The following is a 15,690-nucleotide window of genomic DNA, read 5'->3' on the forward strand; positions in this document are numbered from 1 at the left end:
CCTTGGAAATAGTTGACTGGCTGCCCTGTGCAGCCCCCGACTCTCACCCTCTGGCCGGTAGTTGTTGCCGTCCTCCTGGGCTCCATGCCCCTGAGGCCTTGTCCCTCTCGAGGCCACACTCCCTGCATCCTGCAGCGCCTAGGTCCACCCCAAGCCCATACGCACTGCACCGGGACTCCGGCTGTGCCAGGACCCCCCTGGGTGTCCTCCTTTCTTCTGCTAGCAGACAGTGGGTATGTGGGGTCCCCGCAGGTGAGCGTCAGGCATCCCCTGCCCAGAGACCCGACCCTTGGAGCTAGCCCCCAGGGAGCGGCCTGGCCAGCCGGTGATGTGTCTCCCTTGCCGTCTCCCCTCAGTTGCATAGACTCGTGGTTTGAAGTGAACAGATCTTGTCCAGAACACCCCGCGGACTGACCCTGCTGGGCTCGCTTGCTGACTCCTCTCAAAGGTGAGCCCGTGGTTGGGGTCGCGTCGCTCTGGGGCCTGGAGGCGGGGAGGGGGGCTGAGCTGCCGTCACGGCACCCGCGCCCCGCCTCCCCCGGCCAAGAGGGGTCTGGGGAGAGGGGAGCATCTCAGCAGCAGGGGTTCCGTGGGGTGGGGAGCGTTCCTAGGAAGGGTGAGAGTCCAGACTCGCACGTTGCGAGGAAGAACCTGCTGGGTAGAGGAAGGTGAGTTGGGGGAAGGACCCTCGTGTTCCCCGTGTCTAGGGCGAATCTCCCCGAGGAAGGTTCAGAAAGGTCCCCTGGAAAGTGCTGGGCAGGAGAACCAGCACAAGCCCCGGGACGGGATGCTGCTTTGCACCCCAGCTGTGCCTCGTGCTCGCTGGTGTCCGGGGCAGGTCCTCGCCCCTCAGTGGTGTGGGTGTCTCTGCTGCTTCTTTGGGGGCGGGATAATCTCGCTTGCGTCCCCGCGTGGACAGCACACCCATCGGACAAGACCGAGTGTGGGACGGCGCCTCGTTCCCTGCAGCGCTTGTCAGCAGCCATCTCTTGGCTGGTTCTTCCCGCCTGCACCCACCGCCCTCACCCCCTTCCAGATGATTCTGAGGCCTCCAGGCCAGACCTGGGGCCCCGCCACCCAAGTCCCTGTTGGCACAGCAGACCAGCACAACCAGCTTCCTCCCGAGATGTGCACATGTGCTCCCCTGTCACCGTTGTCCGACCCCAGTTTCTCCCCCCAGGCACCCCGCTTTACTGCTGACCATTCTCTCCTGCCCCATCCTACATGCCCCTCCCGAGTTCTGGGCTGGCACTTTTCTGTTTTCTGCCAAACAAACCAGACCCCCAGAGAAACCAAAACCCACCCCATCTCATGTGAATCCAAGGGTTTGGGGGCCTCTTTTGTGCTCTCTCTCTCTCTCCCTCTCTCCCTCTTTCTCTCGTTTTTTGTTTTCTTTTGTTCTTTGTTAGGTTTATTTTATTTATTCCAAGTAAACTCCGAGAACAGCTGTTGATGTCAAACTATTCAGGGACATTTGCTCTTTTTACCTTCACCTCAAAAACTGAGGACGTGGGGTGAAGAAAAAGCGAGGGGAAGAGTGAGGCAGAGGGAATGGAGCCTGGTGCTGGCTGCAAGTCCAAATTCCCGGCATGATGTTTGGCTTCGGGGCCCCCAGACCGGAACCACAGGTGCCCCTGCCCGGCCTCAGCAGGATGCACGCGGCTGGCCTCGGGCCCGATGGAGCACGACTTACATCTTACGGTCCCCACAGGGACAGCCAGGCCCCCGTTCCTGAGAGGAGGCTTCGGACCCTGGGGCAGAGCTGAGCTGGGGACACCAGTGGGAACAGGGCACCCCTCCTGCACTGACTTCCAGAGAATGGTTCTCCCTTTCTCCCTGAGGACACCAGATTGAAAGAGAGCGAGTTTGAGAGAAGAAAGAATCACCCAATATCCTTCCCCTCATCCTCATCTCAGGAGGGAAAGGGCATTTTCTTTTTCACCTTTGCAAGGCGTTGTGGGTCTGTCTCTAAAGTGTTTACAAAAAAAAAAAAAATTATAAAAAAAAATGTCTAGTGTCGACTGGTGTTTTCCCTCGTGATGTTTACAGATTGCCGTCTGCTGCCCGGCCAGAACCCACTCAGTGACAAAACGAACAGAGCCGGGTTCTCGCCACTCGCAGAGCAGAGCTCACAGCCCTCCTGTGCCCGGCACCCGGCGGTCTCTCCATCAACCGCTCTGCCTTGGTTTTTTTTGTTGTTGTTGTTCGTTTGGTTTTTTCCCCAATTTTCTGGCTTGGTTTTGCACTTTTCTCCCCTTGGGACCCTGATATCTTGACTTCATTGCCAAAAACCAACCCACTGAGGACCTTCTCCCCCCATCCTTTCCATTTCTCCTCCCCTCTTCCCTCCTGGTTCTGGTCAGTTCAGAGGATTTAACAATCACAAGTGTCCTGCAAAAATGCCTGAACATTTTTCTTTGACCCTTGTGGATTTTTTTTTCCAGAAAACCTAGACGAACAAAAGACTTATTAAAGGGATATGTACAGCTGCCCCTGTTTTCAGGCATTCTGTTTGAGAACATTCTAGCCATTGATGTTCACATGTGGCATCAGCCCCTGCAAGATAGGTTTCTGTATTTATATTTTAAAATACAAAAAAAAACCTTATAAAATGTTTAAAAATACGTTCAAAGCTGGGGGAAAAGGCTTTCTTCATTAGTCAAGGTGTTTTGATATGGTATTAAAATAATGTCTAATAAAAGATGCACTGTGTGACTTCATTTTAATCAAGTATTGTTACACAATCAAGAAGTGGGCGTTGAAGGTCTGTCCCCTGCTCCCTTGCCTACCTCCTGAGCCTTCCTTCAGGCTAGCATCGGGGCTACAGGTGTGTGATGTGGTTCTCAGCGGTCATGCCTGGGTGAGGGAACGTGGCAGGTCAGGCCGGAGTCCCGCAGGTTTACGACCCATTCAAGCCTCGTGGAATCTATCTGCCATCGCCTGTGGAGTGGTTGTGACAGAACTCTTCTGGAAAGATCTGCAGGGCAAAGATCTTGCAGCAGATGGAGGCTGCAAGGATGCGGGTTCTTCCAGGCATTGGCCCAGACCGTACCCCCCCAATCCTCGGCTCCCCATTCCACACCCTGCCCTTCCTGTTGCTCCGGCCACATCTCAGTGCTGACTCATGGGCATCCTTCAGTGAGGCCCAGAAAGAGGCCCTGGTTTGGGGCTGAGCCAGCTCAGAGCCCTTGAACTAGAACCAGCCACTCAGGGCTCGCAAGAGTTGGCACACCTTGGGCTGGGTGGGAAGCTCAGGGCAGCAGGTAGCAGTGCACACCTGGCCTCTGTCCCTGTGCCAGACTGGCTCCCGTAGCGGCATTCCAGAGCCTCCTGCAGAGCCTGTGAAGGAAGCTGTGGAGGAAGACGCCTGCTCCGCCCCTTCTCGGGCCTCCTGTGTGCTGCTGCCTCTATGGGCTCTGACCCCACCAGGCCCAGGCTCTGCAGTTGTCTTCTGTCAGACACTTGCTGAAGCACCTGCTCTGTACAAGGGCATTGCAGGCTGGTGGGCAAATGCGAGCCAAGGCACTGGCACGCTCAGCATTTCAGAGAAATACTCAAGAGGAGTTTGTGGGTCTGAGCTTGTGGGGTGGTGACCCCGGGGACACGCAGTCGCCATGGTGGCAAAAACCTGGGCTCTAAACTGTCTGTATGGGGCTCCTCTGCCTGGCAGAACCACGCTGGGGAAAGGACTTCATCTGAACTTCAGATGCCCCACACGTGAAGTGGGAACAAAGTCATGCAGCTCAGAGGCCACCGTGAGGGTCAGAGGATCAGCCCAGAAGCCCCTGGCACGTGCATAGCAGGCTCGCTCGTGGCTTTGTCACCGCAAAGAGCACTGTTCTATTCACAGCACCTCCTGCTTCTGCCTGGCAACTATGTCTGCCTGTTCTATATTTAATTCCTCCAGCAAAGCTGGCCCTGAGGATCTCCTTGCCTGACCCCTGGGCCTGCAGGCGGAGGAGGCCTCTGTGCCCACCTCGGTGGCTTAGGCCCGGCAGCCTTGGCAGCGCCCTGGGTGAGCTGAGGGGTCGAGCTGGGTGGGGCAGGGCTGGAGCCCACGCCGGCTGCTATTCCAGGCTCCTGGGGCTGGTGCCTATCCCACCCCCAGCGACTTCACTCCCACCTGGCACACTGCAGCCCTCTGCCGGTTGCCGTCTCCTCCAAATTCAGACCCAGATTGCCAGCTCCTGGGCCGGGGTAGGACCGGGGTTGTCCGGGCTTTCCAGATGGAACTGGTGTCTGTCATCCTCCATCCCAACAGCTCTCCTCAACTCTGCCTTTCCGGGAGGGGAGGGAATTGGCAGGAACTGGGAGGTGGGTTCCACCCACTCCCCCTGCTAAGGGCCCAGCACACTTGGGCGGCGGGGGCGGGGGGGGCTTCCTGGGAAGGGGCACCTCACTAAAACCAGTCATCTAGGAGCCATTTAATGGTGTCAAGGTTTTTAGGTCCTTATTCCTAGGGAATTGATGCTGAATTATGTAGGTGAATGATGTCAAGAAATTTGTAACTCAATTCCAAATGGTTCCCCGAAAAATACATGCACGAAGCAAGTAAGGCAAAAATATTCATTGTTGAATCTTCAGTGGCTATTATTTCAGTGAACAGTGCACTTGTTCTTTCAAATCTCCTGCGTGTTTGGAGTTTTTCCTAGTAAAGAATTGTGGGGAAGTGGCCATTTGCTGAACACCTACTAGTTGCTAGGCACTGAGGGGCACATCAGAGACAAGCCCTGCCCTGTAGGGGAGGGGCCTGCCCCTGCAGAATGCTGCCCTGGGGGGCTGCTGGTGGCGGGCAGCCTGCGTGGAGGGGAGGGCACTGGTGGCTGATGGTTAGATGGTTCGAGTCTGCTTTATTGGGTGCTTGCGGGGGAGGGCCCATGGGACTTGCCCCACACCACCCCCTGGCACATCCAAGGGACAGAAATGTCACAGAGGAGCAAACTCAGGGCTCAGCCCCGAGTTAGCAGAGAGGAGGGGTTCCAAGAACTGAGCTGGTCTCAGGAGCCAGAGGGGCTGCCTGAACAGCTGGGGGGGAGAGGTGGGGAGGGGTGGAGGGGGTGGAGGCAGGGAAGGAGCTCAGAGGTGGCTTGGGAGAATGGGAGTGAGGCGAGATGGAGTGTGCCGCCGGCTCCCCTGCGCCCCTCGCTCAGCCCCTTTCCTAAGGGCCAAGGCCTTGGGGTGAGGGAGATGGGCCTGCACTAGAGGCTCCTGGGACCTGCGGGGGAGTGGAGAGCTTAGAGACTGGTTTCCAGGACTCCAGGCACCTGCTAGACCCTGGGAAGTGGGGGGCCCAGAGCTGAGAGCTGCAGGTCCCTGCAGAGGTGAGTGCTGGCCATCACTGCCCCAAGCAGATACTGGTGTCTAAGCTTCGAGGTGTCGGGCGCCCTCTCGTGGGCTTAGGGGGAACAACTGCCAGGTACCCCGGACAAGGTCCTCTGATCAGGAATCCTGACCAAGGCAGGGGCTGGCCCCAGGGTGGACAGAGCCTGAGGTTGAGGGCAAGAAAGCTGGTAGTATAATACATGACACTGTGGAAAGGTGTGGTACCAGGAAAATCACTTCCATTTGCAATGGTTGGTAGCAGCCACTTGAAGGACATGTTCAGAATGTTCTAGAGCCCAGTTGGGGCTCAGTGGGGGAGTCTGTGGTAAGTGATGATGGACATGGGCAAGTCCTTAGGCCCTGGGGCTCTGAGAGGCAGAGCAGCTGCCCCTCCTCAGGCTGCAGCAAGTCAGAGGGCAGGCCCGGGATGAGGGACGAGGGCGTCACCAGCCAAAGGACAGAGAACTTGGAGGAGGTGGGGCGGGCAGGCACAGGGGGCCATTCACAGGTGCCGCCTGCTCGTCTCCAGACAACTGCAAGTGGGGTTCAGGTTTATTTTGGGGGTCTATGAGTGTGGAGCCGAAGGTCCCTTCCCCCACCAGCAAAGGAGCATTCCTGTCACCCGGCAGATGGAGTTGGGCTATGGGTGCTGGGGCCCCCAGCCTTTGTTCTCCTGCCCTGGCAATGGGGAGGCTATGGTGGAGGGGAGTCGTCCTAGTGTTTGGGGTGACTGACCCACACCACCTTACAGTACGTGTAAGCGAGCAGAGAGGAAGCAGCGTCACCGGGAATGACCCTGAGCCATTTACTGGACCAAAGGCTCCTGAGGCCGGCAAGAGGGCCAGGGAGAAGATGGCCAACCAGGCTTCTCCCTCCTCTCTCTGGCCTCGGCTTGGATAGAAGGGCTAGCGGGCTGGCGAAGACCCCTGCAGGGTCTAAGCAAAGGCAGAGCTGTTCCGTGGCGGGAAAACAGGTTCCGGAACGGGAGGTGCCACTCTCTGGGGGCTTGTGGGCCGGGTGCTCCGAGCCCCTCACAGCACCTTGCCTGGGTTCATGAGGCCTCGGGGGTCCAGCGTGGCCTTGAGCTGCCGCATGGTCTCAATGCCCACCGTGCCCACCTCCTCCTGCAGCAGCAGCCGCTTGCCCAGACCGATGCCATGTTCCCCCGTGCACGTGCCATGGAGTGCCAGTGCTCGCCTGGGAAGCAGCGGGAAGAGGTCCTCAGCGGGTGCCCCTCCCACTTCCCTCAGCTCTCCCCCACCCTGCTTCCCGCTTTGCCCTTACCTGACCAGCTGTTCTGCAAAGGCCTTGACCCTGAGGAGCTCCTCGTGGTCCTCCGGGTCTACCACCAGGATGCAGTGGAAATTGCCATCACCCACGTGCCCAACGATGGTTCCTGGGGGCCCAGAGGACAGAGCTGCTGCCCCAGCCCCGCCCCCACCCTCCCACCGCGCCCCGCTTGGGGCAGGCAGAACCTGTGAGTCCCGAGGCCTGCAGGTCCTCCTTGGTCTGCACCAGGATCTCCGGCAGCCGGGAGATGGGCACACACACGTCGGTGGAATAGCCCTGAGTCGGGGCAGGCCGGTGAGCTTCCCTCCCTCACCCAGCCTGCCCGGGAGGTAAGGGGTCAAGGCTACGAATGGGCTCAAGGGGCTCGGCCTCTCACATGAACGTGCCTGCTGTCTCTAAGCCTCAGTTTCCCCTGTGCAACAAGGCGACTGGCCCGGCTAGGCTCCCAGGGCTCTCATCCTGCTCCCCACCCCCGCTACCGTGCAGGCCCCCCAGCACCTGGAGCCCAGCCTCCCCTTCCTGTTGGCACCACCTTCCGCTTCACCACCTCTTCCTCCAGGAAGCCTGCCTTCTGTGTTCACACTGCCCCTGCTCGGCCCCTGCACCCAGGGCCTGGCTCGGGGCAGGGGCTCCCTCCCGAGGATTTGGCAGTCCTGCCCGCCGGGGCCTCTGCCTGCTGCCCTGGACAATAGGGTAGTAGGCTGAGGAAAGGCTCCCGCGTCCACCCCAGCCCGCTCACCTTGCAGCCCGGCCGCAGCGCCAGGGCAGCGTACCAGGCGTTGTGCCGCGCTGCCCAGAGCCGGCTGCGCTCCTCCGCCTCCTTGGCCCAGGAGAAGTGAGAGCCTCCGTTGTGCCGGATGATCTCCTCTGTGGGGGCGGGGGGTTGACACTAGGCCCTACTCTGGGGCAGCCCGGCCCCCACCCCGTCCCGCCCCGCCACGCCACGCCCACAGCACCCTAGCACACCTGTGCGCTGCACCTGCTCTGCCAGCGCCTGCTCGGAGCCGTGGAACTCGAGGAAGAGCGTGGGCGCCACGCAGCAGTTCAGCTTGCTATGCCTGTTGCAGGCGTCCATCATGACGTCATCCAGGAACTCTGGGACCAAGGAGAGGCCACGTGAGGTGACGCGTGGCCTTCGAAGGGGGCTTCCTCCGGGGAGCCCACCTGGACGGCCCAATCCCAGGCTCACCAATGCGGGCCACGGGCACTGCAGCCTGGAGGATGTGTACGGTGCTGTCCACGGCCGCCTGGACGCTGGGGAAGGCACAGGTGGCGGCCACCGTGGCCTCAGGGGCAGGGTGCAGGCGCAGGGTGGCGGCCGTGATGAGGCCCAGCGTCCCCTCGGAGCCCACAAACAGCCCGGTAAGGTTGTAGCCAGCTGCGCTCTTCCTGGTTCCCCGGGGACATGAGGTAGGTGAGTGCCCAGGCCACGTGACGATGGATTTCTGGCCAGAAGCCAGGTGGGGAGCTGAGCCTGAGGTCTGGGCTGACCCGCCTCCGTGCAGACTGCCACCCAGGCAGCCGTTCCCTGGCACAGCCCAAATCGGCCTCCGGACCACCAGCTTTGGCCCACAGGGCAGTTTCATGACCCGCCTCTCCAGCAGGCCCCGTCGCCGCCGGTAGAGGGCGCTCACCGGAAGTGACGGCCGGGGCCCGCAGTGTGAAGCAGCCGCCCTCCCGGCAGCACCACCTCCAGGTTCAGCACGTTGTCGCGCATGGTGCCGTAACGCACAGCGTTGGTGCCCGAGGCGCCGGTGGCCACCATGCCGCAGAGAGAGGCATCTGCACCTGGGTCTGGAGGGCAGAGGGCAGGCAGAAGGAAGCCTGGGGCGGGTGCCCGTGGGCAGAGGGGTCCCGCCAAGCCCCAGAAACACCCCTGCCACCAGGGAGCCCTCCAGGCCCGGGAAAGTCCTGGAGCCCCAGCCTACCCACAGGGAACCAGAGGCCGCTGTCCCGCAGGTGGGTGTTGAGGGCTTTGCGGGTGACGCCGGGCTCCACCACCACAGAGAAGTCTTCCGGATTCAGCTCCAGGATTCGGTCCATGTGGGTCAGGTTGACACAGACGCCGCCCTGGCGGAGGGCGTTCAAGCAGTCACTGACCTAGATCTTTCGCCAGGACACAGTGCCCAGGACCCCAGCTCGTGGCCGACCTCCCAGCAGCCTGACCAGAGCCCCAGGATGGCAGGTAAGGAGGGCTGGACCTGGCCAGCCAGGCTGGTGTGGTGGAGGAGGCAGCTGCCAGTGTGACAAGTGTGGTGGGACTAGAGCCCGGCCAGGGGAGGAGGCCACCCACCATACATACCTGCACGGCACAGACTCCACCCTCAAGCCCGGTGCCCGAGCCGAACGGGATGATGGGCACGCCTTGGCCATAGCACAGGGCTGCCAGCCGGCTGACCTGCTCCACATTCTGGGGCCACACCACGGCGTCCGGAGGTTGGCACCTGGAACCAGACCCTCAGCAATGTAGGGGTGTGGGGTACCCTCTGGTCCCGCTCAAGTTTGAAGGTATTGCAGGGCCTGAGGCTGCACAGTGGGCGAGGGGCAGGGAACACCCTTCTGGGGGCATAGAGGAGAGGTGGAGAATGCCAGAACACCCAAAAACAGATGGCGGGGGTTGAGGGGCAGAAGATAACCCAGGACCCTCACTCCCAGCCAGGGGTTCTGATGCAGGGGGGCGGCGGAGCCCACCTGTGCATTGACTCATCGTGCCCGTGCTGCTCTCGGACCGCAGCAGCAGTAGACACATGGGGGCTCCCCACAACTGCCTTCAGAGCCTCCACAAAGCCCTCGCTGAGTTCTCCCTGCAGGGGAGAAACATATAGGCAGGGTAACTCAAAGATACCTGGGACCACCTGGCCAGTGGGAGGGGTGGGAGTGGGGGTTCCATTGCCTGTGAACAGAGGCACCCACACCCCTACCCCGCCTCGGCTGGGGGCTCGTAGGGCTCTTGGAGCCCTTCTGGGGATTTCTTCCCATTTTACAGATGAGGAAAAGAGGCCAGCAAGTCCAGGACAGGGCCTGGCCTAGAACCCAGCTCCTTGCCTCCCAGGCATTCTTTCAAAACGTGTGTGTATTCCGGGGCCTCAAAGGGGTGCCCTAGAGTCCACAAATCTTTAAGTTAACACCCCCCAGCCCCACTCATGGCAGCTGTGAGGGCTTCGGCCCAGCTCACTGATCACCCACATTTGACCTGGGGTGAGCCCAGCGAGCCTCTGCTCAAGGTCTCCTGGTGCTGGGGCAGCACAGAGTCTGGCCGGAACTCGGCATCGGGGGCCCCCCACCCTCTAAGGGGCTCCTCCCCTCCCACCTACCTGCCTCCCCCTGGAGCAGTAGCCCCTCCAGGGGAACATCCCCCAAGTTGCAGCCCGGAGCAGGCTGGCCATAGCTGGGCAACAGCCGGTGACCACCGCAGCCTATTGGTTGTGCTGGGGGCAGGGCTGCTTAAGGTGGCACGGCCTTAAGGTGGCCCTGCCAGCCCTCGCTGAGTCAGTACTTCTTAAAGGAGAGGTGAGGCTTACTGAGCACAAAGGGAAACAGAACAGCCACCACTTCCTGGCTTAAGACTATGCAGTGGCTTCTTGTGGCCCGAATACCCAGAGGTCCAGCAAGGCTCAGGGGCTTGGCACACACCCTTGATCTTTCTCACCCTGCAAGTCCCAGCTCCGGTGTCACAGTTAGGGTAGGCCTTGATCGGAGCTATGAGGAGGAAAGCACAGGGAGGTTCTTGGGGGTTAGGATGGGGTAGGGCAGTAAGGCAAGCCAGGAAGACTTCCTGGAAGAGGAGTGCTAAGGATGAGCAGCAGTGTGCCAGATAAGCGAAGGAAAAGACTGTCGCATCCCTTTGTCTCCACTCTCCCACTGGGCATATCCCAGGATCGAGGGGAGTGATGTGGCTGCTGCTCTTGAAACTATTCCAAGCTCTGTTTTCCTCCCACAGCAAATTTGAAGAAGCGTGTTGCTAACATTACCGAGATAAAGCTATTTCTGGCTTTGTTTTTCTTCCCAGTCAAACCAGGAATACAAACTCCTACTTGGGTCCTTCTCCCCAACCACATTTGAATGAGCCCACATTTCCACTCTCAGTGTGTTGCTTAACTGGCTTATCTCAAAAAACGTCTCTTTTACAGTTGGTTAGTTCAAATCAAGATCCAGGGGAAGTCCACACAATGCATTTGGTTAATGTGTCTCATAAGACTCTTAATCTACAACAGTTTCCCTCTCCCCCATTCTTCCATGACATTTATTTGTTAAAGAAACTGGGTCACTTGTTCTGTAGAATTTTCCGCATTCTGTTTTTGGATGATTGTATCCTTGTGAGATTGTTTAATATATTTCTCCAGCCTCTGTACTTCTTGTAAACTGTTAGATCTAGATGTGGTACTGTCGAATACACCTGCTGAACTGATAGAAATGTTCTGTATCTGTGCTTTCCAATATGGTAGCCGTTAGCCACATGTAGCTGTTGGTACCAGAGGTATCTATGGATGGAGGAGAGATGCCAGGTAGAGTTTTGTGGCAAACCCTAAAAAGAAGAGCCATGATAGAGATCCCTATGGTTCTGGAGCAGGGTCAGGACATCTGCAACAGAGGCCTACACACTATACAAAAAACTGTCCCGGCCTACTACTGGGTCCTGGTTAAGATGGTGAGTGTGACCACAAGATATCGTTGAGTGATCATGTGGCCAGAGGTGGCTGTCATGAGCTGTCTTCTATCAGACCCACCAAGTCATAAAGTCAGGCAGGTCCAAAACAAAAAGGGGGACAAGAAAATTGGGCACAAGCTGGGCCAGAGGGCAAAGTGAGCTGCATGAGTAGGTGGCCCAGACCCCCATGTCACCCACCATTGCTTGGCCAGTACCTTTCCCTCAGCTCACACCTACAGCCGTATGGGGGAACTCTTATGACCAGCTGATGGAGGAGGAAAAAGTTCAAGCTTGATTTGTGAATGGATTGGCTCAATATGAGGGTCTGAGCTGAAGATGGACTGTTGTACTACAGCCCTACTTGGGGGTAACCCTGAGATCCTCCCGATTGGCAGAGCTCCAGGTCGTGCACCTGGTCATTCCCTTTTGTAGAAAGAAAAGGGGTCCAATAGAAGAATATATATGGGCCCATGGGCAATGGTAAATGGCTTGGCTGGTTGGTCAGGGGCCTATGAGGAGATTGGAACATCAGGGTCAAGGGGGTTTGGAGAAGAGGCACATAGATGGATCTTGAGGACCAGGCACAAAGTGAGGTCTTTATAGCACATGTATCATATGTTAACGCCCACCAGAGAGCATCTACCATGGAAGAGACTAAACCAAGTAAACAGCGTGATTCAGCCAGCAGTCATTGGCCAGCCTGTCAAAGACCACCCCAGCGCTGGCACAATGGCAGTAGGGGAGAGGCTAGTAACGGGTGCACCGGCCTGGACACCCACTCACTAAGGCTCACCTGGCTACTGCCACTGCTGAATGTCCACCCTACAGCGACACTGAATCTGCCACATGCCACCATTCCTCAGGGAGACCAGCCAGCCACTTGGTAACAAGCTGACCACGTCAGACCCTTTCCACTCTGGAAAGGGAGCAATTTATCTTGACTGAAATCAACGCAGTACATATTATGCGTATGGGTTAGCCTCTCCTGCCTGCATGGCCTCAGCCAGCACCGGCATCTGAAGGCTCACACAGTGTTTGACCCACCGACATGGTATATCACATACCATCCCCTCAGGCCAAGTGGTCCACTTTTTAGCAAAGGGGGGTGCAGTAATGGGCAGATGACCATGGGATCCACTAATCCTAATGTCTACCTCCCCATCCTGAGGCCGCCGACCTGACAGAGCAATAGAAGGAATGGCCTTTGGAAGGAACAGCTAACATTCCAGCTCGGAGATGCATCAACTCAACCAGAGTGCCGAAAGAGGAAGATATTTTCATATGATTAACAGATAAAGGGTGAGTATCCAAATTATTTTTACCTTTTTATTTCAAAATAATTTTTTTTATTTATTTATTTATTTATTTATTTATTTTTGTTTAAAATATTTATTTATTTTATTTTATTTATTTGACTGCACCAGGTCTTAGTTGTGGCATGTGGGATCTTTAGTTGAGGCATGCGAACTCTTGGTTGCGGCGTGTGAGATCTAGTTCCCTGACCAGGGATCGAACCCAGGTCCCCTGCATTGGGAGCGTGGAGTTTTAGTCACTGGACCACCAGGGAAGTCCCTTGAAATAATTTTAGACTTAGAGAAAAGCTGCAAAAATAGTACAGAAAGTTTCTGTATACCCTTCACTTAGTTTTCACTAATGTTTGCTTTATACATAACCACAGTACAATTATCAAAACTAAGAATTAGTAAAATACTAATTGATACAATTAGAGAATTGGTACATTACTAAACTGCAAATTTGATTTCACCCGTTCTTCCACTAATGTCCGCTGGTTTTCTGGGGTGTTAGTTGTCTTGTCTCCTTCATCTCCTACAATCTGTGACAGTTCCTCAGTCTCTCCTTGTCTTTCTGACCTTGACATTTTGAGGAGTATGGATCAGTTACTGTATTGAACGTTCCTCAGTGTGGGTTGTCTGATGTTCTCTCACGAGTAGATGGAGGCCATGCATTTTTGGCAAGTATACTACAGAAGTGATGTTCCCTTCTCAATATATCATATCAGCAGTGTAAGGGGTCAATATGTCTTATTACTGATGGCAATAGCCTTGATCATTTAGTTTAGTTCATGTCTGTGGTGTTTCTGCACTGTGAAGTTACTATTTTTCTCTTTGTAGTTAATAAATATACCAGGGTAGAAAGTTTAAGGCTGCAAATATCCTGTTTCACCTCACTTTCACTCATTATTTTTAGCATCCGTTGGTGGATCTTGCCTGCCTTCGTTGTTATCATGGCGTTCTAACAGTGATTTTCTATGTCTCTTATTTCTTTGATGTTATTTAGTTAGAATTATTCTCTAAGGAAGAGCCATCCCTTCTGCTTCATTTATTTATTTACTGAATCATTTGTACATTACCAATATAGACTCATGGATATTTTTTTATTCCATAGGTTATAATCTAATACAATCATTATTTATTTTGTTGTTCAGATTATCCCAGCTTTGGTCACTGGGGACCTCTGTCATATAGGCTTGTCTGCCCTCTAGACTGGCCCTTACCTTTTTATGAGCACTGTCTTACATTCTAGTACCATAAGATGCTCCAGGCTCATCTTGTCTTTTCCCTGCCCAGATCAGTAATCAACTGCTTTTCCAAGGAGTTCTGTTCCTTTTAGTCAGGAATAGTTTTTAGAAACCAAGATTTGGATGCTAGATGTGCTCTTAAAACCCAACAGGAGGAGTCAAGACGGTGGTGTGGGAAGACGTGGAGTTAGCGTCTCCCCACAACTGGGGCGCCTGCCGGCTGCTGGTGGGGACTCTAACCCCCAAGGAGACAGAAGGAACCCCAGAGTGAACCGGTAGGACGTAGGGGGACCGAGGGGGGAGGAGAAGTGGAGGCCAGACCAGATCGGCACCCCTGAGGCCGGGGAGATCAGGAGAGGCAGGTGGTAGGGACTCTCCGGGAGGCATGGGAGAGGAGCGGAGGGCGATTGCCCTGCTCACTGGGGCCCGGGGAGCCTGCTGAGCTCCCAAGCCAGTCCCCTGCAATCCAAAGCCCCCTCCAGGCCATGTGGGTCCTGGGGGCATAGGAGGGAGGCCAGGGAGATCAGGAGAGGCAGGCGGGAGGGGCCTTCCAGGAGGAGCAGAGGGCATTTTCCCAGCCCACTTGGGCCCGGGGAGCCTGCTGAGCACCCAGGCTGATCCCCTGCCTTCCAAAGCCCCATCCAGGTGGCGTGGGTCCTTGGGGGCATAGGAGGGAGGCCGGGGAGATCAGGAAAGACAGGCGGGAGAGGAGTGGAGGGCGATTGCCCCGCCCACTGGGGCACGGGGAGCCTGCTGAGCTCCCAGGCCGATCCCCCACCCTCCAAGGCCCCTCCAGGCTGTGTGGATCCTTGGGGGCATAGGAGGGAGGCCGGGGGGATCAGGAGAGGCAGGCAGGAGGGGCCCTCTGGGAGGAGCAGGAGAGGAGCGGAGGGTGATTGCCCTGCCCACTCGAGCCCAGGAAGCCTGCTGGGCTCCCTGGTGAGGTGCCCTGCCCTCTGAGACCAGGGATGGGGGGCACGCCTGGGCCCCTTCTGTTCCTGGAGCCTAAGCCCCACCGCCCACAGCCCCCAGGGTTTTCCAGCCCTGTAGGTCCTGAGCATTGGCCCCACCCACCACCCAAACCTCGCCCTTGCTTAGGCCCCACTCTCCACAGCCAAGGCCTTTCCACCCTCCTTTTTTTTTTTTTCCTTTTCCCTCCTCCTCTTTTTTACTATTATGGTACTGACATACCTTGTGGTTGTTGATTCATCTATATTTTTATTTTTGCATTCTTTCTAACATATCTGTTAGTTTCCTAGTCTATTTTTATTTTTTACTTTGTTACTGTTCTCTCTTTTTTTCTTGGGGGGCCACCACACGCGGCTTGTGGGATCTTGATTTGCCAACACGGAGTCGGGGGGAAGCTCCTGCGGTGGGAGCTCCGAGTCCAAACCACTGCACTAACAGAGAACCTCAGACCCCTGGGAATATTCATTGGAGTGAGGTCTCACAGAGTTCCTCATCTCAGCACCAAGACCCAGCTCTACCCAATAGCCTACAAACTCCAGTGTTGGAAGCCTCAGGCCAAACAACCCGTAAAACAGGAACACAATCCCCCTCATAAAAAAAAAAAAAAAATGAGACTGCAAAAAACAATGTCATAGATGAAGCAGCAAGGTAAAAACCTAGAAGACCAAATAAATGAAGAGGAAATAGGCAATCTACCTGAAAAAGAATTCAGAGTAATGATAGTAAAGATGATCCAGAATCTCGGAAATAGAATGGAAGCACGGATTGAGAAAATACAAGAAATGTTTAACAAAGATCTAGAAGAACTAAAGAACAAACAGAGATGAACAACACAATAACTGAAATGAAAACTACACAGGAAGGAATCAATAACAGAATAACGAAGGCAGAAGAATGAATAAGTGAGCTGGAAGACAAAATG

General features: G+C 56.1%; 3 protein-coding genes across 7 annotated transcripts in view; 2 read left to right on the forward strand and 1 right to left on the reverse strand.

The window, feature by feature from the left end:
- ZNRF1 (zinc and ring finger 1) overlaps nucleotides 1–2,685 on the forward strand; it is a 98,873-nt gene extending 96,188 nt beyond the window's left edge. Inside the window, exons 4-5 of one of the 3 annotated variants that reach the window (XM_059904305.1) lie at nucleotides 357–448; nucleotides 2,050–2,685. In XM_059904305.1, the coding sequence (XP_059760288.1) occupies nucleotides 357–414 (58 nt within the window). In that variant the 3' untranslated portion in view covers nucleotides 415–448; nucleotides 2,050–2,685. The other 2 variants (XM_059904304.1, XM_059904303.1) reach the window with 2 other exon arrangements.
- Nucleotides 2,686–5,862: 3,177 nt separating this feature from the next.
- Nucleotides 5,863–10,028, reverse strand: LDHD (lactate dehydrogenase D). Its single transcript, XM_059903587.1, has 11 exons — nucleotides 9,927–10,028; nucleotides 9,304–9,416; nucleotides 8,915–9,056; nucleotides 8,541–8,682; nucleotides 8,247–8,406; nucleotides 7,802–8,001; nucleotides 7,579–7,707; nucleotides 7,352–7,479; nucleotides 6,798–6,888; nucleotides 6,607–6,718; nucleotides 5,863–6,519 (listed from the first exon to the last, which is right to left on the reverse strand). Exons 1-11 carry the CDS (start codon nucleotides 9,996–9,998, stop codon nucleotides 6,354–6,356), a joined length of 1,455 nt encoding a protein of 484 aa, XP_059759570.1. The 5' UTR covers nucleotides 9,999–10,028; the 3' UTR covers nucleotides 5,863–6,353.
- ZFP1 (ZFP1 zinc finger protein) overlaps nucleotides 8,157–15,690 on the forward strand; it is a 67,062-nt gene continuing 59,528 nt past the window's right edge. The window contains exons 1-2 of one of the 3 annotated variants that reach the window (XM_059903590.1): nucleotides 8,157–8,797; nucleotides 12,429–12,559. The gene's annotated coding sequence lies outside the window, so the exon portion shown is untranslated. Of the gene's footprint in view, nucleotides 8,798–10,888; nucleotides 12,560–15,690 lie in introns of those variants that run through there. The other 2 variants (XM_059903592.1, XM_059903589.1) reach the window with 2 other exon arrangements.

This window comes from Balaenoptera ricei, chromosome 19, assembly GCF_028023285.1.
Source record: "Balaenoptera ricei isolate mBalRic1 chromosome 19, mBalRic1.hap2, whole genome shotgun sequence".
NCBI lineage: Eukaryota > Metazoa > Chordata > Mammalia > Artiodactyla > Balaenopteridae > Balaenoptera > Balaenoptera ricei.

Excerpts from the sequence above, each read along its gene's own strand:
- LDHD (XM_059903587.1), bottom strand. The coding sequence starts at position 9,998 with ATGGCCAGCCTGCTCCGGGCTGCAACTTGGGGGATGTTCCCCTGGAGG. Across the intron at positions 9,417-9,926 it reads ACTGCTCCAGGGGGAGGCAG|GGAGAACTCAGCGAGGGCTT; the intron begins GTAGGTGGGAGG and ends TCTCCCCTGCAG. Across the intron at positions 6,889-7,351 it reads CGCTGCGGCCGGGCTGCAAG|GGCTATTCCACCGACGTGTG; the intron begins GTGAGCGGGCTG and ends GCCCCGACTCAG.